At 44.2% G+C, this 17,128-nt stretch overlaps 1 protein-coding gene across 2 annotated transcripts in view; it reads right to left on the reverse strand.

The window, feature by feature from the left end:
* Positions 1–2,790: 2,790 nt before the first annotated feature.
* The window catches only part of tmem178b (transmembrane protein 178B), a 92,271-nt gene continuing 77,933 nt past the window's right edge, over positions 2,791–17,128 (reverse strand). For both annotated transcript variants that reach the window (XM_034217698.1, XM_034217699.1), the window contains exons 4-5: positions 8,799–8,936; positions 2,791–4,959 (exon numbers count right to left, since the gene is read on the reverse strand). In XM_034217698.1, coding sequence (XP_034073589.1) covers positions 4,709–4,959; positions 8,799–8,936 — 389 coding nt within the window. In that variant the 3' untranslated portion in view covers positions 2,791–4,708. The remainder of the gene's footprint in view (positions 4,960–8,798; positions 8,937–17,128) is intronic.

A 17,128-nucleotide genomic window follows, 5' to 3' on the forward strand; every position in this document is an offset into this window, starting at 1 on the left:
GGTTGTACAGGATATTCTTTTTCACATTAAAAAATGATATTTAGGATTTCAATAGCTTTGAGAATTTGTGAATACAGGTGCTTTCTTCCATCTTGTGTGGGAGCAGGAGAGCAAGCGGTTTTGGCCTCAGTGAAAAAGTAGCTATTGCACGACTAAAAACCAAGAAAAACAAACTGAAGCAGAATATTGTCAGATGAAAACATCGCAGCCAGGACACTGTGGAGCACAGAGAAAAGTTCAACAAAAAGCTCTCTGAGTGGTCACACAGAGAAGACGGGGAGCTCTGAAAAAAACCGCTGGCTTTCTGAACCAAACACTAACTTAAATGGACTCTCAGCATGGTTATTAATAATAATAATAATAATTAGAATGTCAATGTTAAGGAAGAAACGTCCAACTATTCGCTACAGTCTTAACACGACCAAGGAGAATATCAACAATCTTTCTCCAGACTCCACCTTTAACTCAAAGTAAAGAGCTCTATTTAAAACATTTAAAAAAAAAACGTTTTTAGATCAGGCTTCAAAATTAATCGTCCTTTTTTCATAAGGTCCAGAAAACTTTAACAATACTGAACGCTTAAAACACTGATTCAATCTAACATGTTTTCACAATGTCCATCATGTCTTAAATGAAGAGCGGAGGAGTGAAACATAGAACTAAATATTAAATAAAAGAGAAAATAAAAAGTGTGTTATTTGGACTTTATTTATCCTCCTTTGTAGTGGAATTAACCTCCAGGCCGGACATATTACAGTCACGTCCCAAGTTAAGACAGAAAGAGAAGGTTGGATTTTCCCCAATTCTCCAATTCCCCATTAGCGCAAAATTGCCTTACTGCGTCTGAGCTAACTCAAAGCAAGATTGAGCAGCACTTCTCCAACACATTTCTAAAATTCTACAACATGTTCTTCTTTTAGCTGTATTCACTTGGGTCCATGTGCTGGCGAGGCTTGGATTTGGTGCCGGAGTTGGCCCCTCTGAAGTGTAAACGGGAAAAACTGGTTTGAATGTGCTTTGGCTCTGAACTGGTCCTGGACCTGCCTCAATGGAGAAGCACTGATATTGTGCCGTTATAGAGGGTTGCAGGATTGAGTCATAAACTGGGAAATTAGGGGAGTTAGCATTTTAGCATTTCCGGTTTCCCTCAGCTGAATATCAATGTTACATTTAAATGTGTATGTGGTAAGAAGCCTGACATAGGGTCTGTGGTCCAAACAAGCTTACCAATGTTCACGCTTTGTTCTAGGACATAATATACATAAGTAAATACCAAAGACTTGTATCCATATAACCAGTAAGCAATATTAAAGGTCCCCTATTAAAATATGTATAACAACATATTATAGGTTTCAGGTATATACAAAACATGTCTCTGAATTGTTTGGCTCTAAATACCAAACAGATCATTGTAGCATCCCATAAACCCCTCTGTTTCAGCCCTGTTTCAAAAGGGCTGATTCTGTGTCTGTAGCTTTAAATGGTAATGAGCTGCTGCTAGGCCACGCCCCTCTGCAAGATGTTTGGTTTAAAAGAACACAATGGTGCTCTAGGAGGAGATGCAGGTGATAAGGTGGGCGGGGGTTACCTTGGTTGGTGATTGGCTAATGGTTACACAAGTCAAAAAAACATTATGACATCATAAAGTGGCCAAAATCTGATCAGCTCGTTCGACAGGTTTTTATATAAATGTAAAGAGAGAGAATCTTTTTTCCTGAAACTTTCCGAATCTCTTTACACAGAGGGGACACATGTTTATGTATAAAAGACATGAAACATGAAAAGTGAATTTTACATAACAGGTGACCTTTAAGGTAACCATCCTCTGCTCTTGTTGAGAACACTCTTCCTGTTGCCCTGTAGAATGACATTTTACCAAATACTTTTTCTCACTAATTCACGACAACCAGCAGTTTTAGTAAACACACCGATGAGATTTATTTTGTTGTGATTTTACATTCCACAGTTGAACATTTTCCTCTTTTTTTTCTTCCAATTGTATTAATGTTTACTAAACAGACACATTACTGATGTTAAACGTTGATAGATCATTCTAGTTTTTACCATCAGTCTACAATGGAAGTTGAAGTATCGCTGTCCTTAAACTTCGTCGTCAGTGACCCAGCTGTTGGACTGATGTGTTGGTAGACATCTGGAAGGGAGTCCAGCTGTTTGGGTGAGTCGTGGTTCAATCTGTTCATCTAACATACTGTAAATCCATGCCAGGGTGCTTACCAGCTTCCTCTTAATGGTTCTGACATTGAGTTTGACCACTTGCATTATCCCAAATATTTATACCAAACGTTAAAAAAAGGCATTGTGAAAAAAGACAAAGAATATACCCCAGTTTATGATCTCTGGTCTCGTCTAAGAGGCCTGTTTGAAGGCTTCCATGATGAAACAGACATGAAAGAACATGAGTATCCCCAGATAATGGGAAAATACAGCTCTGATAAAAAAAAAAAAACCCTGTTTGATGTCTTCAGATAACAACGACATTACTATTAAAAACACTGACTGTCATATCCTATTTTCCTGGTCTCTAGTTGAGGTTTAGCTGCAAGGTTAGTGGTTTACATTGAATATGTTAACCAACAGATTAAAAACAGTGACAACCAAAGCAGTGTTAACTACTGGGCCCTAAATATGTTATCCATCACACAATGTTGACAAATGTAATGTACTGCCTCACAAAAACTCCACTTTATTTTGAACTTCGATTATTTATTTCATTTTATTGACAGATAGTCCCTGGATTACATTATATGATGACTTGATTGTTGTTGTTTGTTAGGGTTAGGGTTAGTGACACATGTTGACGCATTATTTTCCGTAAACAACCGTTTCGCATTTTATCAACCCACATCATGGCCACCTCCAGTTGTTACGAACCCACAAGCTGAAAAAGTATAGTGAAAGCTGTCACTGTTATAAACACATGGTTAATGTTGAATTCTAAAAGCAAAACAAAAAAATAAATCGAAGTTTTGTTTTTGGGTTAGCTCTACTGTCTTTTTAGTCGATAGTTCCATTGGAGGATCCCATTGACTGCTTTCTGTATTGTATAGTTCTAATGACTGGATGCCCGTATCTAAACCAGTTGGTCCTGGTGAGAATTTGATTATTATCATCATCATCATCCCTAATGTACATACAAATATTCAAGCCCATGTTAGTGTGTACTCTGATTTCTGACTTGTGATTGGGGGCTGAGGCCTTGAAGAATCTTGCTAATACAGAACACTTTCTTACTCAGTCTAGATGTATTCTGTAAACCTGATGTACTTATATGATTCTGTTTTCTTCAAGGTTGTGTCTTCCTGGTCGAATGTACTTATTGTAAGTTGCTTTGGACAAAAGCGTCAGCTTAATGTAATGTAATGTAATGTAATGTAATGTAATGTATTCGCTGGGTAAGGTGAACACTTTTAACCCTGGACTTTGATACTGAAAAATAAAGACACTCAGAGAAACAGCAGAGCTTCACACATTCCCAGGAAGTAAAGGCGGAGCGTCGTCGGATGCGATTACTCGAGCCTGCCACAGTTGCTCAGGGCAGCAGAGAGTGGAATATGCTTCTCCCTTTTAAAACAAACTCTTCTTGATCTGCCATGTGTGCTGGGAATCTCCCGAAAAAGATGACAAGGCAGAAGTCAGTTGGGTTTAACAGGATACTACATCTCTCCATTGTGCCGTTCTGTTCTTCAAAGCTCCTGCCTTTATACATCCCCAAGGCAGGGCTCCACTTTGTCACTATGATCATTTTTTTACAACTTTCCTCTGTAGAGACTGCAAAACAAACCCCCTCCCCACACATACACACACACACACACACACTCATACACACAGATCACTCTATGACTACGATGGAAAAACATTTGCTCCGAACGTACACTCAGTTCGTTCACAACATGGAGAGCTCGATAAAAAGGATAATACACGTCGAATAAAAGAGGAATGCATGTATAAAATGCTAAATGGCAGATGGGGTCATCAGACAGAATGAAATGCACCTACACGGGAATGAAAATGGTCCAACATGACGGTTCCTGGTTGTCTCTAGAATATTCTGTACAACAGTGGAAGTCCTGGGTCTCCTCGCTGCTCGCATGTCCCAATTTTAGGGACCATAGATACTCGAACAGATGGCCACTTAACATGATCCAAGCAAGTCAAATAGTTTCAAGTCTGGTCCATTCCCTTGTGAATTATCCCAAAGGAGGCTCCAAGAAATCCAACAGAAACTTGATCTTAACAATTTAAACTGTTTCGTCCAATACTGTTGAGTTATTGAGTTCTCCACACTCACAGTAGGCCAGTTTATAGAAGCTGTTCCCAGATTCAACACTAATGTCCGTCACCTTCAGGGGTCGAAAGCCCCTCTTGGTATCACCAATCCAAAATGTAGTCCTTCATTGTCTCCACATATCTCCCTTCGAAACCTTTTTCTTGGTCAAGGTCCATTTCGGTGTCTGCTCCACAACAACAAAACAAGCACAACTTCACATTTTTGATAATATTTCTTTAGTTCTTCAGTGTTTTTTCTGTTAATTTCAAAATCATCAAGACACCCAACACACACACACACACACACACACACACAAATAAAAAAAGAAATCTGTAACCAGGAAAGACTGGAGATGAGTGGAAGGATGAAGATGTGGAACAGTTTCTCTGTTTGTTATCGGCGTCGAAAACGCTGTCAGCTTTAGCAGACGGTGCCGTTCTCCTGTCTGGATTTGGGGCAGGTGGATCGGGGAATGGGCTGGACAGAAGGAGCCAGGGTGCAGAAGAAGCCAGCGATGAGGGTGAGGCCGAGACCCCCCCAGGCGCAGAACATGGACCAGCCGTAGCCGTGGCCGATGTCATCAGGCAGGCCGTAAAGGTACCTTGGGTAACGGGAGAGCTCGAAGTTGATGCCGGCAACGCAGGTGCAGAGGGAGATGATGCAGAACGTTCCTGCAAAGACAAAACAGAACGTTGAAGGAACACATTAAAGGTCCCCTATTATACTGTTTTTCAGCCATTTATTATAGCTCTCAGATATATACAAAACATGTCTCTGAAGTGTTTGGCTCCAAATACCAAACAGATCATTGTAGCTTCCCATAAACCCCTCTGTTTCAGCCCTGTTTCAAAAGTGCTGATTCTCTGTCTTTTAATTTAGATGAAAATAAGGAGCCACTCCCCACGCCCCTCTGAGAGATATTTGGTTAAAAAGAACACAATGGTGCTCTAGGAGGAGATTCAGGTGATTTATTTTTTTTATTATATTTTTTATTATATCATAACTTAGTACTTTTTTTAACATATGTAACATTAAGCTGTCTGTGGCTCTTTCCTGCTGTAACGATGCAAATGTTACAGTACAATAATAAAGGTATTCTGATCTGATCTATGGGGGGGGGGGGGTACCTTGGTTGGTGATTGGCTAATGGTTACATATGCCAAAACATTTTTTATGTCATCATAAAGTGGCAAAAATCTGATCAGCTCATTTTCAGACAGGTTTTTATATAAATGGATCAGGAAAAAAAGTGAGCGAATCTTTTTTCCTGAAACTTTGAGGGGACACATGATGTAGAAAAGACATGAAAAAGTGGATTTTGCATAATAGGTGACCTTTAAGACTCTGACAAATGAGTCCTGTTTCCAGTCAATCGTTTTGGCAAACCATCAAAACTATCAACCGGTTTGGCTACGAAAAGCGTACTTTTGTCAGATAATGTTATAGGATACACCTATGACATGGCAGAAATCCACCAGTAAACAGAGACAGAAGTACAGGTTGTGGAAAAGTTGTCGATATTTAACCCATCTACAAGAGAAAAAAGGAAAGATGCTGGATTTTAATTCATTAGGACAGGGTTTTATTGTTTTTTCTCACTAGCTTATAGTGGCCATGTTTCATGTTGTCCTTGACAGAATGATATATCTGGGAAGGCATGTGAGATAAAATGTTGGCCATGTCAGAAAGCATTTCCATATCCAATTCCATCCAAAAAACTATTTTCCATCTTCTCCACCCTGTGAGGTTCTCACCCTCATTACCTCTGCCCGCCCTACCACTTGTCCTCTGGACCCCATCCCTTCAAACCTACTTCAGGCTATCGCTCCTGACATTCTACCGTTTCTCTCCCATTTCATCAACACTTCTCTAACTTCTGGTCACTTTCCAAACAGTCTCAAGAAACCCACTCTCAACCCGTCTGATGTTATAAACTACAGGCCTGTCTCTCTACTCCCGTTCCTGTCTAGAACACTTGAATGCGCTGTCTTTAAACAACTCTCCTGTTATCTCCATCAGAACAACCTTCTGGATCCGCACCAGTCTGGTTTCAAGGCAGGTCACTCCACAGAAACTGCTCTCATTGCTGTCACGGAGGAACTGCACACTGCCAAAACAGCATCCCTCTCCTCTGTCATCATCCTGTTGGACCTGTCTGCTGCATTCGACACGGTGAATCATCAGATCCTCCTTCGCACTCTCCAAAAACTTGGAGTTTCAGGCTCTGCACTTTCCCTGATCACCTCATACCTCAAAGACCGTACCTACAGGGTAACTTGGAGAGGGTCTGAGTCCGACCCTTGTCAATTAACTACAGGGGTCCCTCAGGGCTCTGTTCTTGGTCCCCTCCTCTTCTCCCTGTACACAAACTCGCTCGGATCAGTCATTAGCCCGCATGGTTTTTCATACCACTGCTACGCTGACGACACCCAATTAATTCTGTCCTTTCCCCGCTCAGAGACCCAGGTCGTCGCACGCATCTCTGCTTGTCTAGCTGACATCTCTCAGTGGATGTCTGCTCATCACCTCAAGCTCAACCTTGACAAGACTGAGCTGCTTTTCCTTCCGGGAAAAGATTGTCCCACTCTTGACCTAACAATCAACATTAGCACCTCTGTTGTTTCCCCGACTCAGACTGCAAGGAATCTGGGTGTGACCCTAGATAACAACCTGTCCTTCACTTCAAACATCGCTGCTACAACCCGTTGCTGCAGATACACGCTTTACAACATCAGGAAGATACGTCCCCAGCTGACTCAGAAAGCGACTCAGGTTCTGGTCCAGGCTCTCGTCATCTCACGCCTAGACTACTGCAACTCCCTCCTGGCTGGTCTACCTGCATGTGCCATCCGACCTCTGCAGCTCACCCAGAATGCAGCGGCTCGTCTGGTCTTCAACCTTCCTAAATTTTCCCACACCACTCCGCTCCTCCGCTCCCTTCACTGGCTTCCGGTAACTGCTAGAATCCACTTCAAGACACTGGTACTTGCTTACCATGCTGCGAATGGATCGGGCCCTTCGTACATCCAGGACATGGTTAAACTGTACACCCCAGCGCGTGCACTACGCTGCGAGGGGGACCCAAGTTCCCATCAGCAAAAACACGTGGGTTTGCTATCCTGGCTCCAAGATGGTGGAATGAGCTCCCCATTGACATCAGGACAGCAGATAGCTTGCACATCTTCCGGCGCAGACTGAAAACTCATCTCTTTCGACTCCACTTCGAGCGATAGAATTATTAACAAAGCACTTATATACTAATAAAGGACTGGCTTATCTAAAGCCAGTTGAGTAGCACTTGAAATGTTTGGCTCTATGAAACCTGATGTACTTATATGATTCTGTTTTCTTCAAGGTTGTGTCTTCCTGGTCGAATGTACTTATTGTAAGTCGCTTTGGATAAAAGCGTCAGCTAAATGCAATGTAATGTAATGTAATTAAATTAAACCCAATCTGTGACAACCCTGGCATCTATTCGTTATCTAGTGCAAGGTCACATCCTTCAATGATCCATGGGAAAATATGTTGATATGGTTCAATATTGAGGACGTCAACACATGCCAGCTTGTGATTTTAAGTCAGTGTTGACCTCATGCATATTAAACAAAGATATATGGATATGTATCTTCCACTAAACACAAAAAATGGTGGTTTATTGCCGAAAATGTAATTGGTGAAAAGCATACCATAGTTAATGCTAATGAGAACGATGGTGCACACTTGCACTTCTCTCCTTGAAGGTATTTATGATCTGCGTTACATTGTGGACCAATTTCTCTCTGCTACACTTAACTCTTGGCAAAAACCCAAGAGATCTCAAGGAGAACATGCCACCAAACCGCTGACATCTCTTACTTTTCAAATTGCAAAACGATTTAGTAATCAGTCCACTTTATCCCATCTGAATGTATTTATTACTTTGGAATGGGTTTAGTAGGAGCATTTGGAGATACAGCGCTACATTTGGCCTCATTTTGGGAGAGCTGTGACCCTTCGGGCAGCTTTGCAGTGATTTGGCCACTGCAGACTGACCCAGGCTATTTCTTGTGCCTTTATTGCCAAGCAAAATAATTGACTTTTTAATTGCCTGTTCATTATACAACTGTAGGGCACAACACTAATCCACAGCCCATCATAATTGAGTGTGCAGTCGCCTTCTGCCAGCACACAGCATGTCAATGTGTGTGTGAGGCTACTACTGACTGTCCACTGCCAGAAACTAGGACACACAGGGTTGCGCGTGTGTGTGTGTGTGTGTGTGTGTGTGTGTGTGTGTGTGTGTGTGTGTGTGTGTGTGCTTGAGGGATGCAGTGGCTGGATATGCTCACTGAAATTACTACACTTTCCCACATTAGAATTATATTTTCTTTCCAACTTGTCACAGGAATTGTGTAATCGTTTGAGCATTTCTAATGGTCGCAAAAGCACGGAGCTAACATAGGAAAGGGGTTAGCCTAGCGTAGCATAAGCGTAGCTAGTCAGTTTACGACCTCTCCAGAGTGTGACTCACCCCCCATGAGGAAGAGGAGGCCGGCCACATACTGCATGAGGCCTCTATCCCAGCAGCAGCCCAGCACTCCGATGGTCCAGCCGAACAGGATGATGGCCACCGCCATGCCCATGAAACCTGCCGTCATCCGCCGCAAGTCTGAGGAAACACAAAAGGAGAGACATGGATTAACATCGCTAGAATAGCACTCATAACTGTTGTTCTTTACATCCGTGATTTTGTCTATTCTACAGCACTGCAATGTCAACAGCTTTAAAATCAAAACTGCTCCAATCTGCTCAGATTGTTGGTCAACCCTGTCAGAGACTTTACGACTCAGCCTATCATAACAACCTAATAAGGCTGTCCAACGACATCATCTCGGGTCAAAACCACGTTCTGAACAGCGAATATGAACTACCATCTAATCGGAGATACAGGGTCCCACGATTCAATAAAGTCAGACTGAAGCACTGCTTTGTGAATCAGTCAACCCTCACAGTAAATACAGAGCTACTGTAAAGGGTCTTTGAGCATGTTTTCTCTCAGTGATTGTGCTGTTATGTTAAACATTTGTTGTTTGTTTTTCATGTATTGTTTCTTGATATTTGTCTATCTATTTTACACATGGAGCTGCTGTGATGCAAGTCAAATTTCAGACTTGATCATTAAAGTATTATCTTATCATATAATACATTTGAACACTTCCTGACAGCAGAAACACAACAGATTCATCCCCACCAGTCCATAATGAGTCATAGACACACCAGTCCAGTTCTTAGAAAGCTGTACAGATGCATTTTGACACAGTGGTGGAGCAAAACTCCCACATCCTGTGTAACTGACACAAACCACATCAAGCTTTCACTACAAGGCAGAGGAAATGTGTTCTAACATGTAGCTAAATCATAATAAATGACCCAATTGTGATTTAGTAACAAATGTGGCCACACCAAAACACAAAAAAGACAAACTAGGGCCACCAGGGTGGGTGGAGGGGGTCTGAAGGACGGGTCTTGGGCTGACAGCCAAGGAGCACAGCGGAGGACCCGGAAGGGATCTCGGGCGGACGGCCCGGGGGCAAGGCAGAAGCCGAGAAGGGGGACTCGGGCGGACGGCCCGGGGGCAAGGCAGAGTCCAAGGTGGGGGTCTCGGGCAGATGGCCCGGGGGCAAGGCAGAGTCCAAGGTGGGGGTCTCGGGCAGACGGCCCGGGGGCAAGGCAGAGTCCATGGTGGGGCGAAGGCCACAGCGGGCAAACTCAGGGGGCCGGGCCCGAGGGCGAGGACCGCGGCAGGAAGAGTCAGGGGGCCCGGCCCGAGGGCGAAGACTGCGGCACTCAGGGGGCCGGGCTCGAGGGCGAAGACCGCGGCTCTCAGGGGGCCGGGCTCAAGGGCGAAGCCCGCGGCTCTCAGGGGGCCGGGCTCGAGCCCGAACAGGAACCGGTGGGACAGGCTTCGACAGGATCCCCCACGGAAGAGGACCAGGAGTTGGCAGGACCCCCGGCGAGACAGGTGATGGCGGGGCCTCCAACGGAACAGGACAAGGGGTTGGCAGGACCCCGGGCAGAAGAGTTGTCGGCGGGACCCCCAGAGGAACAGGACATAGGATTGGCAGGACCCCCGGCAGGAGAGTAGTCGGCGGGACTTCCAACTGGACTGGACATGGAGCTGGCAGGACCCCCAGCGGAACCTCCAACGGCACAGGACATAGGGTTAGCAGGACCCCCGGCAGAAGAGTAGTCGGCGGGACCCCCAACGGGACAGGACATAGGATTGGCAGGACCCCCGGCAGGAGAATAGTCGGCAGGACCTCCAACGGGACTGGACATGGAGCTGGCAGGACCCCCAGCGGAACCTCCAACGGCACTTCAGTAGGGACTTGAGTTGGGACTTGAGTAGGAACTAGAGTAGGGACTGGAGAGGGGACTCGAGAGGGAACTCGAGAGGGGGCTTGAGAGAGGACTCGAGAGGTGACTAGAGAGGGAACTTGAGAGGGAACTCAAGAGATGACTTGAGAGGGAACTCGAGAAGAGACTTGAGAGGTGACTTGAGAGGGGACTTGAGAGGACACTGGAGAGGGAACTTGAGAGGGGACTTGAGAAGAAACTGGAGAGGAGACTCGAGAGGGAACTTGAGATGGGACTAGAGTTGGGACTTGAGAAGAGACTAGAGAAGGGACCAGAGATGGGACTAGAGATGGGACTATGGCAGCTGGGGCCAGAGCTAGGTCTGGAACCATGGCCGCTGGGGCCGGAACTGGGGCCGGGACCATGGCTGCCGGGGCCAGAACTAGGGCCCGAACCATGGCTGCTGGGGCCCGAGCCATGGCTGCTGGGGCCCGAACCATGGCTGCTGGGGCCAGAACTGGGGCCGGAACCATGGCTGCTGGGGCCAGGACTGAGGCTGGAACCATGGCTGCTGGGGCCAGAACTGGGGCCGGAACCATGGCTGCTGGGACCAGAACTGGGGCTGGAACCATGGCTGTAGGGGCCAGTACTGGGGCCGGAACCATGGCTCTTGGGGCTCGGGCTGCTAGCCTGGACTTGCGACTCCTCCTTTTAGGAGCCGTTTGGAGGCCCCGTGGACCTCCAAAAGCCAGACGAGTTCCAGAGAACGGCTCCTGGACAGGAGCAGGAACTGGGGCAGAAGCAAGGGCCGACTCCAAACGGAACACACCGATGCGCGTGGTGTCAAAATGGGAATTGGGAGGCAGGGAGCTAGCATGCCTGGGGCTAGCAGGCAGGGGATAACAAACCGAGCGGAAATCCAAAATCCAACTAGGTAGGAATTTCACCAAGTCTGGTTTCTCCATAGTCATCTGGCGCGCCTCTGCCAGAGCAGCCTCTCGCAGCTGAACCCCGGACGCTCCCCTCCATCGATCAGAGCAGTTAGCCAAAAAAAGGGAAAAATCCAATAATTCCTGCTCAAAAGGATCTGCTGGGCCCATAAGAATTCCCTGAGATTAAAGGGCGTGTTGAACAGCGGCGGGATCCGATCCAGTGTCAGCGGAGTTCATTTTGGACCAGTTCGTACTGTTACGCTCTCACGAGTTTACAGGACTGAACTCCAAATGCTGAACACCAGGTAGAGGACATAGAGTTTAGTAGGTAAAAGGTTTATTAAACCAACAAATCCTACGGAGAATAACGGAGGGATTAATGTCCATATAATCCGGACCAGGATTTGTTACCAGCGGAGGTGCGGAGATACACGGAGGAACACAGGTGAGGAGAGCCGGGGATTCAGAGCTGGCGAGAGCAGACAGGTTCGAGCTGGTGTGCATGGAAGCACGGAGGAAACTCAGACGAGGAGTCGGAGGCTGGACGTGGCAGGCAGATGGATAAAGCGTGGTTAACTGACGAACTGGTCAATACTGGATGGAGGCACCGGGTATATATGCAGGTGAAGGTGATTCGAGTAATCCGGATGATGAGCCACAGCTGAGGAGGTGAGTTGGCGGGAAACAGAAGTGGGTCAGCCACACCCAGCCAGGAAGACAGACAGACAGACAGACAATAACAAACATAAAACAAAGAGGAGGAGAAGGAGGGAGAACTGCAAATCCTCACACAGAGTAGGAATCAGATAACAGTAAAAGCACACTCTACATGTAGTGTGTGGCTTTAGTGGCAAAGATACAGTATTAAGCAGCGATGAGGATTTGATTGAGGAAAAGGATAGCTGTAATATCTCTTTACTGAAAAAAAAAATAACCAGGGTGAGGAGACTCAAACTCACCTGTAGTCTGTTTGAACAAAGCAAGAAAAGAATAATGATTTATGACTTACAAAGACAAAAAACACAATAACGTTTAAAGTTGAGGATTGTTTTACAGATTAAGCGCTGCTCCCAAATCATATTCCATTCCAGATGAGCAACAAGGGAAAGAGCTAAATATTTACAGATGAATCAAACAAGAACTACAGCATTAAGACTCAGGACCTTATCTCCTGTTCTTCGTTATGTTGTTTTCCCCATCAGTCTTGATTAGTGAAGAGTATTAGTCAGAGCTAAATACATGAGTCATTTACTCTGGGTTACATCAACCTCCAAATGTACACCTGCAGAATTGATTTAGCTGAGCTTACGTCAGTGGTTTACAAGAGGTTTTATTAGTGGGTTTCATAGAGAAAGCTTATGGCAAGATGTAATGGTTGTTTTTATTTTTTAAAGAGGATACTGCCTGAAGCCTTCTCAGATAATTCCATGGTAAAAGAAAAGCAATTTCCTCAAAGTCTTGGCAGTTTAATACTGCTTTGTTATGAGATGCACATGTTTGAATACAAAAGTGAAAAGCACTGGTGGGATAGTGAGAAGGTGGAGATTAAGCAGCTTTGTCGAGATTGCAGTAAGTAAGTAACTGGAGAGACTTCTAAACTGCCTCTTCACCAACACGTTAAACATTGAATCCAAGTTTAGTTTTATAAATCTGATCCAATGGGCAAATCCACACAGTCGGGACAAACAGAAAGAGACAGAATGTGTGAATACGTCCGGGCTCTGCTACAAGGACAGCCGTGTGCGCTGCAGGAGGGTAATGACAGTGATGAATCATGAAAAGCAGGAGAGAGGAGGAAGAAGAGCTGCGTGCGGAAAAACCCGGACTCCACTTCTCCAAGTAGATTAGAGTGTCGCGGGTGAGCTGCTCTGCTGGGAGGAGCGTGGGGGAGTAAGGAGGAGGCCGGGGGCTTACACAGCGCTCGGGTAGAGGGGACCATGTGGTGGGGCGAGAAAGGTCAAAACATTTGGCCTCAGAGCATAAATGTTGGAAGAGAAAAAACGCACCCCCTCTCATGTAGTACATGCTGTACATGGTCCTCCGTCTCTTCCCCTTTACACCCAACATCCACTGTAATGGCATTGAGTATTAATCTGCCTTTTGATATCGTCTTCTAAAACATTTAATCTACCCCTTACCTTTCCAAATAATATTTTTCTCCAAACCACTTTTATATGTCTCAAAATGTCCCTTGATGGTGGACATTTCTCAGAGGATTAAGTACCCTTCAAACTAAACTCTCTTAGTTGCCCAAAATAAACCATGAATGACACATTCCACATGAAGAACGCATGAAAATGGCGCCTAATGCAAGATGTTCTCACTAATCCTATAATACTCTTATGCGTTATTGCGACAGACATGGAAACAACCTCTAGGAAATTATATTAATAGAAAATAAATGCTGCGTGTTGAAGCATTTTCCAGGCTTACTGTCCTCGAGTCATTTCGGCACGACGTTACGAGGAAGGAGCTCATGTGGAACTCCCTGTCAGGGGACCTGTCAGTCACGCTGTAACCATGGTGACCCCTGCCCTTTACAGTGAGGCATGGGAGCCGTTTGACAGTCAGTGGCAGAGTAGAAGTCATGACTCCACAGGCTCTCGCCTGGGAGTAGATGTTCCTTTTTTTCCAAACAGAGTGTTATTCTGTTATTTTCTTCAATAATACATGCTCAATTAATCGTATTTTAATCGTATTTTAATCGTATTTTAATCGTATTTTAATCGCGATTATGATTATGGCTTGCAACGATTACGAAAACAATGTAATCGAAATAAAACGATAATTTTTTTATTATTATTATGACTTTTCTTTTGGTTTTTCAGTTGAATTATACTTAAAGTTCAGGGTAATCAACTGTTAAAAACATACTGTTCAAATTTTTTTTCTCCAATAAATGGATGTTTTCAAAGTCAATGAATAATCGCAATTACAATTATTGACCCAAATAATCGAGATTATGATTTTTGCCATAATTGAGCAGCCCTAATATGAATGCATATCCTCGGCAATATTCATATCAATCTAGCCAAAAGGATGAAGACAGTTGCTGGTAAAAGTTGAAAAGTATTCTTAACACAGTATGTCTCAGAAGGATGAACTTGAGGGAACTTTAGGGTGATTTTAAAAGGTATCTCCACTATAGTTACCACTACGGGTTCCCTCGTCTCAGAGTCAATGGGATTTCTCCATAGGATTTTGGAAAATAGCTCGAAATAAGGTCTGTGGTTGACACACATTTAAGAGACGGATCACGTTTTGTTCTACGACATGAAATACATCAGCAGTGACCCCACTGGTGATTTTTGAAGAGTTTACGTGTCTGAAAAACGATGGTTGTTAACAAGTGGCTGAATAGGACTAAAGAAGTTGTCGAGGACGTTCTACGTCATTACGCCGAACAGTAAACACTCCCGCTAAGTTTGTTTGCCCTGTTCAGCTTGAAAGCAAGGACCAGCGCTCTTGCAAACTGTTAAAACAAACGCTTCAACTTGTACAGTTTTTTATCTGTATTTTTGAATATCGATCTTAAGTTGGTGTGATGTTGAAGTCGTGCACCTCTGCTGTAGTTCGTTTATAGCATAATGTTAGCGTTTTGCTTCTGGCGATTAGATTTATGATTCAAAAATTATAAAAGTAGGGTAGACATGTGGAGATTATCCAGCTAAACAAAACGTGCATTTATCAAAAATATGTCATCCCTGCACCACTCTATCCTCCTCTCTGTTCTAAGAGATGGAGATTCACTGTTGCACCAAAGGGACCTATAAAAGGGTTGGAAGCAATCTCGGTACGAATTGGCTAACAATCTATCTAAGAGCGATTTAGCCTCTGGGGACAACGGCAAATACTCTGGTGTTCCAGTGTGGCCAACGATAAACTTTCAAATAATGGATTTCGCAGTCAAGACTCTTTCATTGTAAACAGTCCAATAAGCTCATGCTTTACAAAGGGACTTTTTACCTGTATGCAACCAAAGCCAGCTAAAATATAACACTATTCTGACTAAAAAAGAAAAACCAGAACACTCACAAACTCAAAAATGTTTCTAATTGCCTCTACATGCTGGCAGGGAACTGGCGTCTATCAGGTGTCATTTTGTCAAACATCACCTCCTTTACATTGTTTATCTTCTGGTTCTTTGAAGGGGCTTTAAACGTGGTTATATATGGTTACCGAAATGGTCCATGAAGGTTTTGACAGACTGTGCATGTTGATCAGGAGAAGACTAGGACCAACTCGCTCTCAGGCCACCTACGATCATCCAGAGGTGGGTCTCCTGCATTTAAGTGAGAAATCTATCCCTGACTTGACTTGAATAACCTACCATTGGGAGGCAGGGTAAAATAACACACACACACACACACACACACACACACACACACACACACACACACACACACACACACACACACACACACACACACACACACACACACACACACACACACACACACACACACACACACACACACACACACACACACACACACACACACACACACACACACACACACACACACACACACACAAACACATGGCTTGTCATTGTAGACAACCGATGACAGGAGATTGTGAGTCTTTCCAGCTGAGAATACTAAGTGTTTGACAAAGCAAGAACTCCCCTAGTTCCACTGGGACAAATTGTGCCAGCTCCGAAATAGAAATACAGGAGGAGTACTGTCACAAACTGGCTCGGGGAATATGACAAGGAGTCTTTACAAAGAATTACCTAAAACAGAAAACCATTTATTCAAACTAAAGATAACACAAATGAACAATGGTGTTACTGCCAACCAATGAAAAGGCACATATTTTGTAAGGGTGCATAATTGTATTGTATTGTTGAAGGTAAAACAAGTAATGGATTGTAGGCAGGGCTACAGTCTAGACCAACTTAATCAAGTCCAAGGTTAAGTCAAGTCAAGACCAATCTCAAAGCCAAGGATAACCAAGTTAAACTAAATCCTGTTTTCGACCATGATGGGCAAAAGTTTATTTCCAATTGTTATCCTCTGCTCTTTTGCACAGACATAATACACAATTTGTGTGGATAAGTTGCCCATAATACTAATTCACTATCACACAAGACAACTCCGAATCCAACAAGGTACAAATTCAAGACAAGAGAAAGACTCGAAAAAAGGGGTCTCGAAACAGGAATCAAGACCAGAACACGATCCCAGTACTATAGCTCTGGTGTTAGGGTACATACAAATCCAGGTGTACAAACTTTTGTTGTCTTGTACTGCCTAAAGGAAAAAGATCCTTTCCTCTAAACAAAAATACAATTCTGCCCAACTATCTAGGGTGAAACTGCTCAGACACACACTATGTCCAATTTCAACTGAGACTTGGGCTTTTACTGCACCAACAAATAAATGTAGCCCCTGTAAAGTGACACTCTCGTCTAGCAGTGTCCATCCAATGCTGCACCACATTGGCAAGATCACTAACAGTCTATGAATGGAAAACTGTTTGACAAAGCGCTGCTGATTCAGTCTTGCATTTGACTCAGTTTCACAACATGTGCTATGACAACTGACTCTGACTATCTGCATACAGTTTG

The sequence above is a fragment of the Gymnodraco acuticeps genome, unplaced genomic scaffold (genome assembly GCF_902827175.1).
Source record: "Gymnodraco acuticeps unplaced genomic scaffold, fGymAcu1.1, whole genome shotgun sequence".
NCBI lineage: Eukaryota > Metazoa > Chordata > Actinopteri > Perciformes > Bathydraconidae > Gymnodraco > Gymnodraco acuticeps.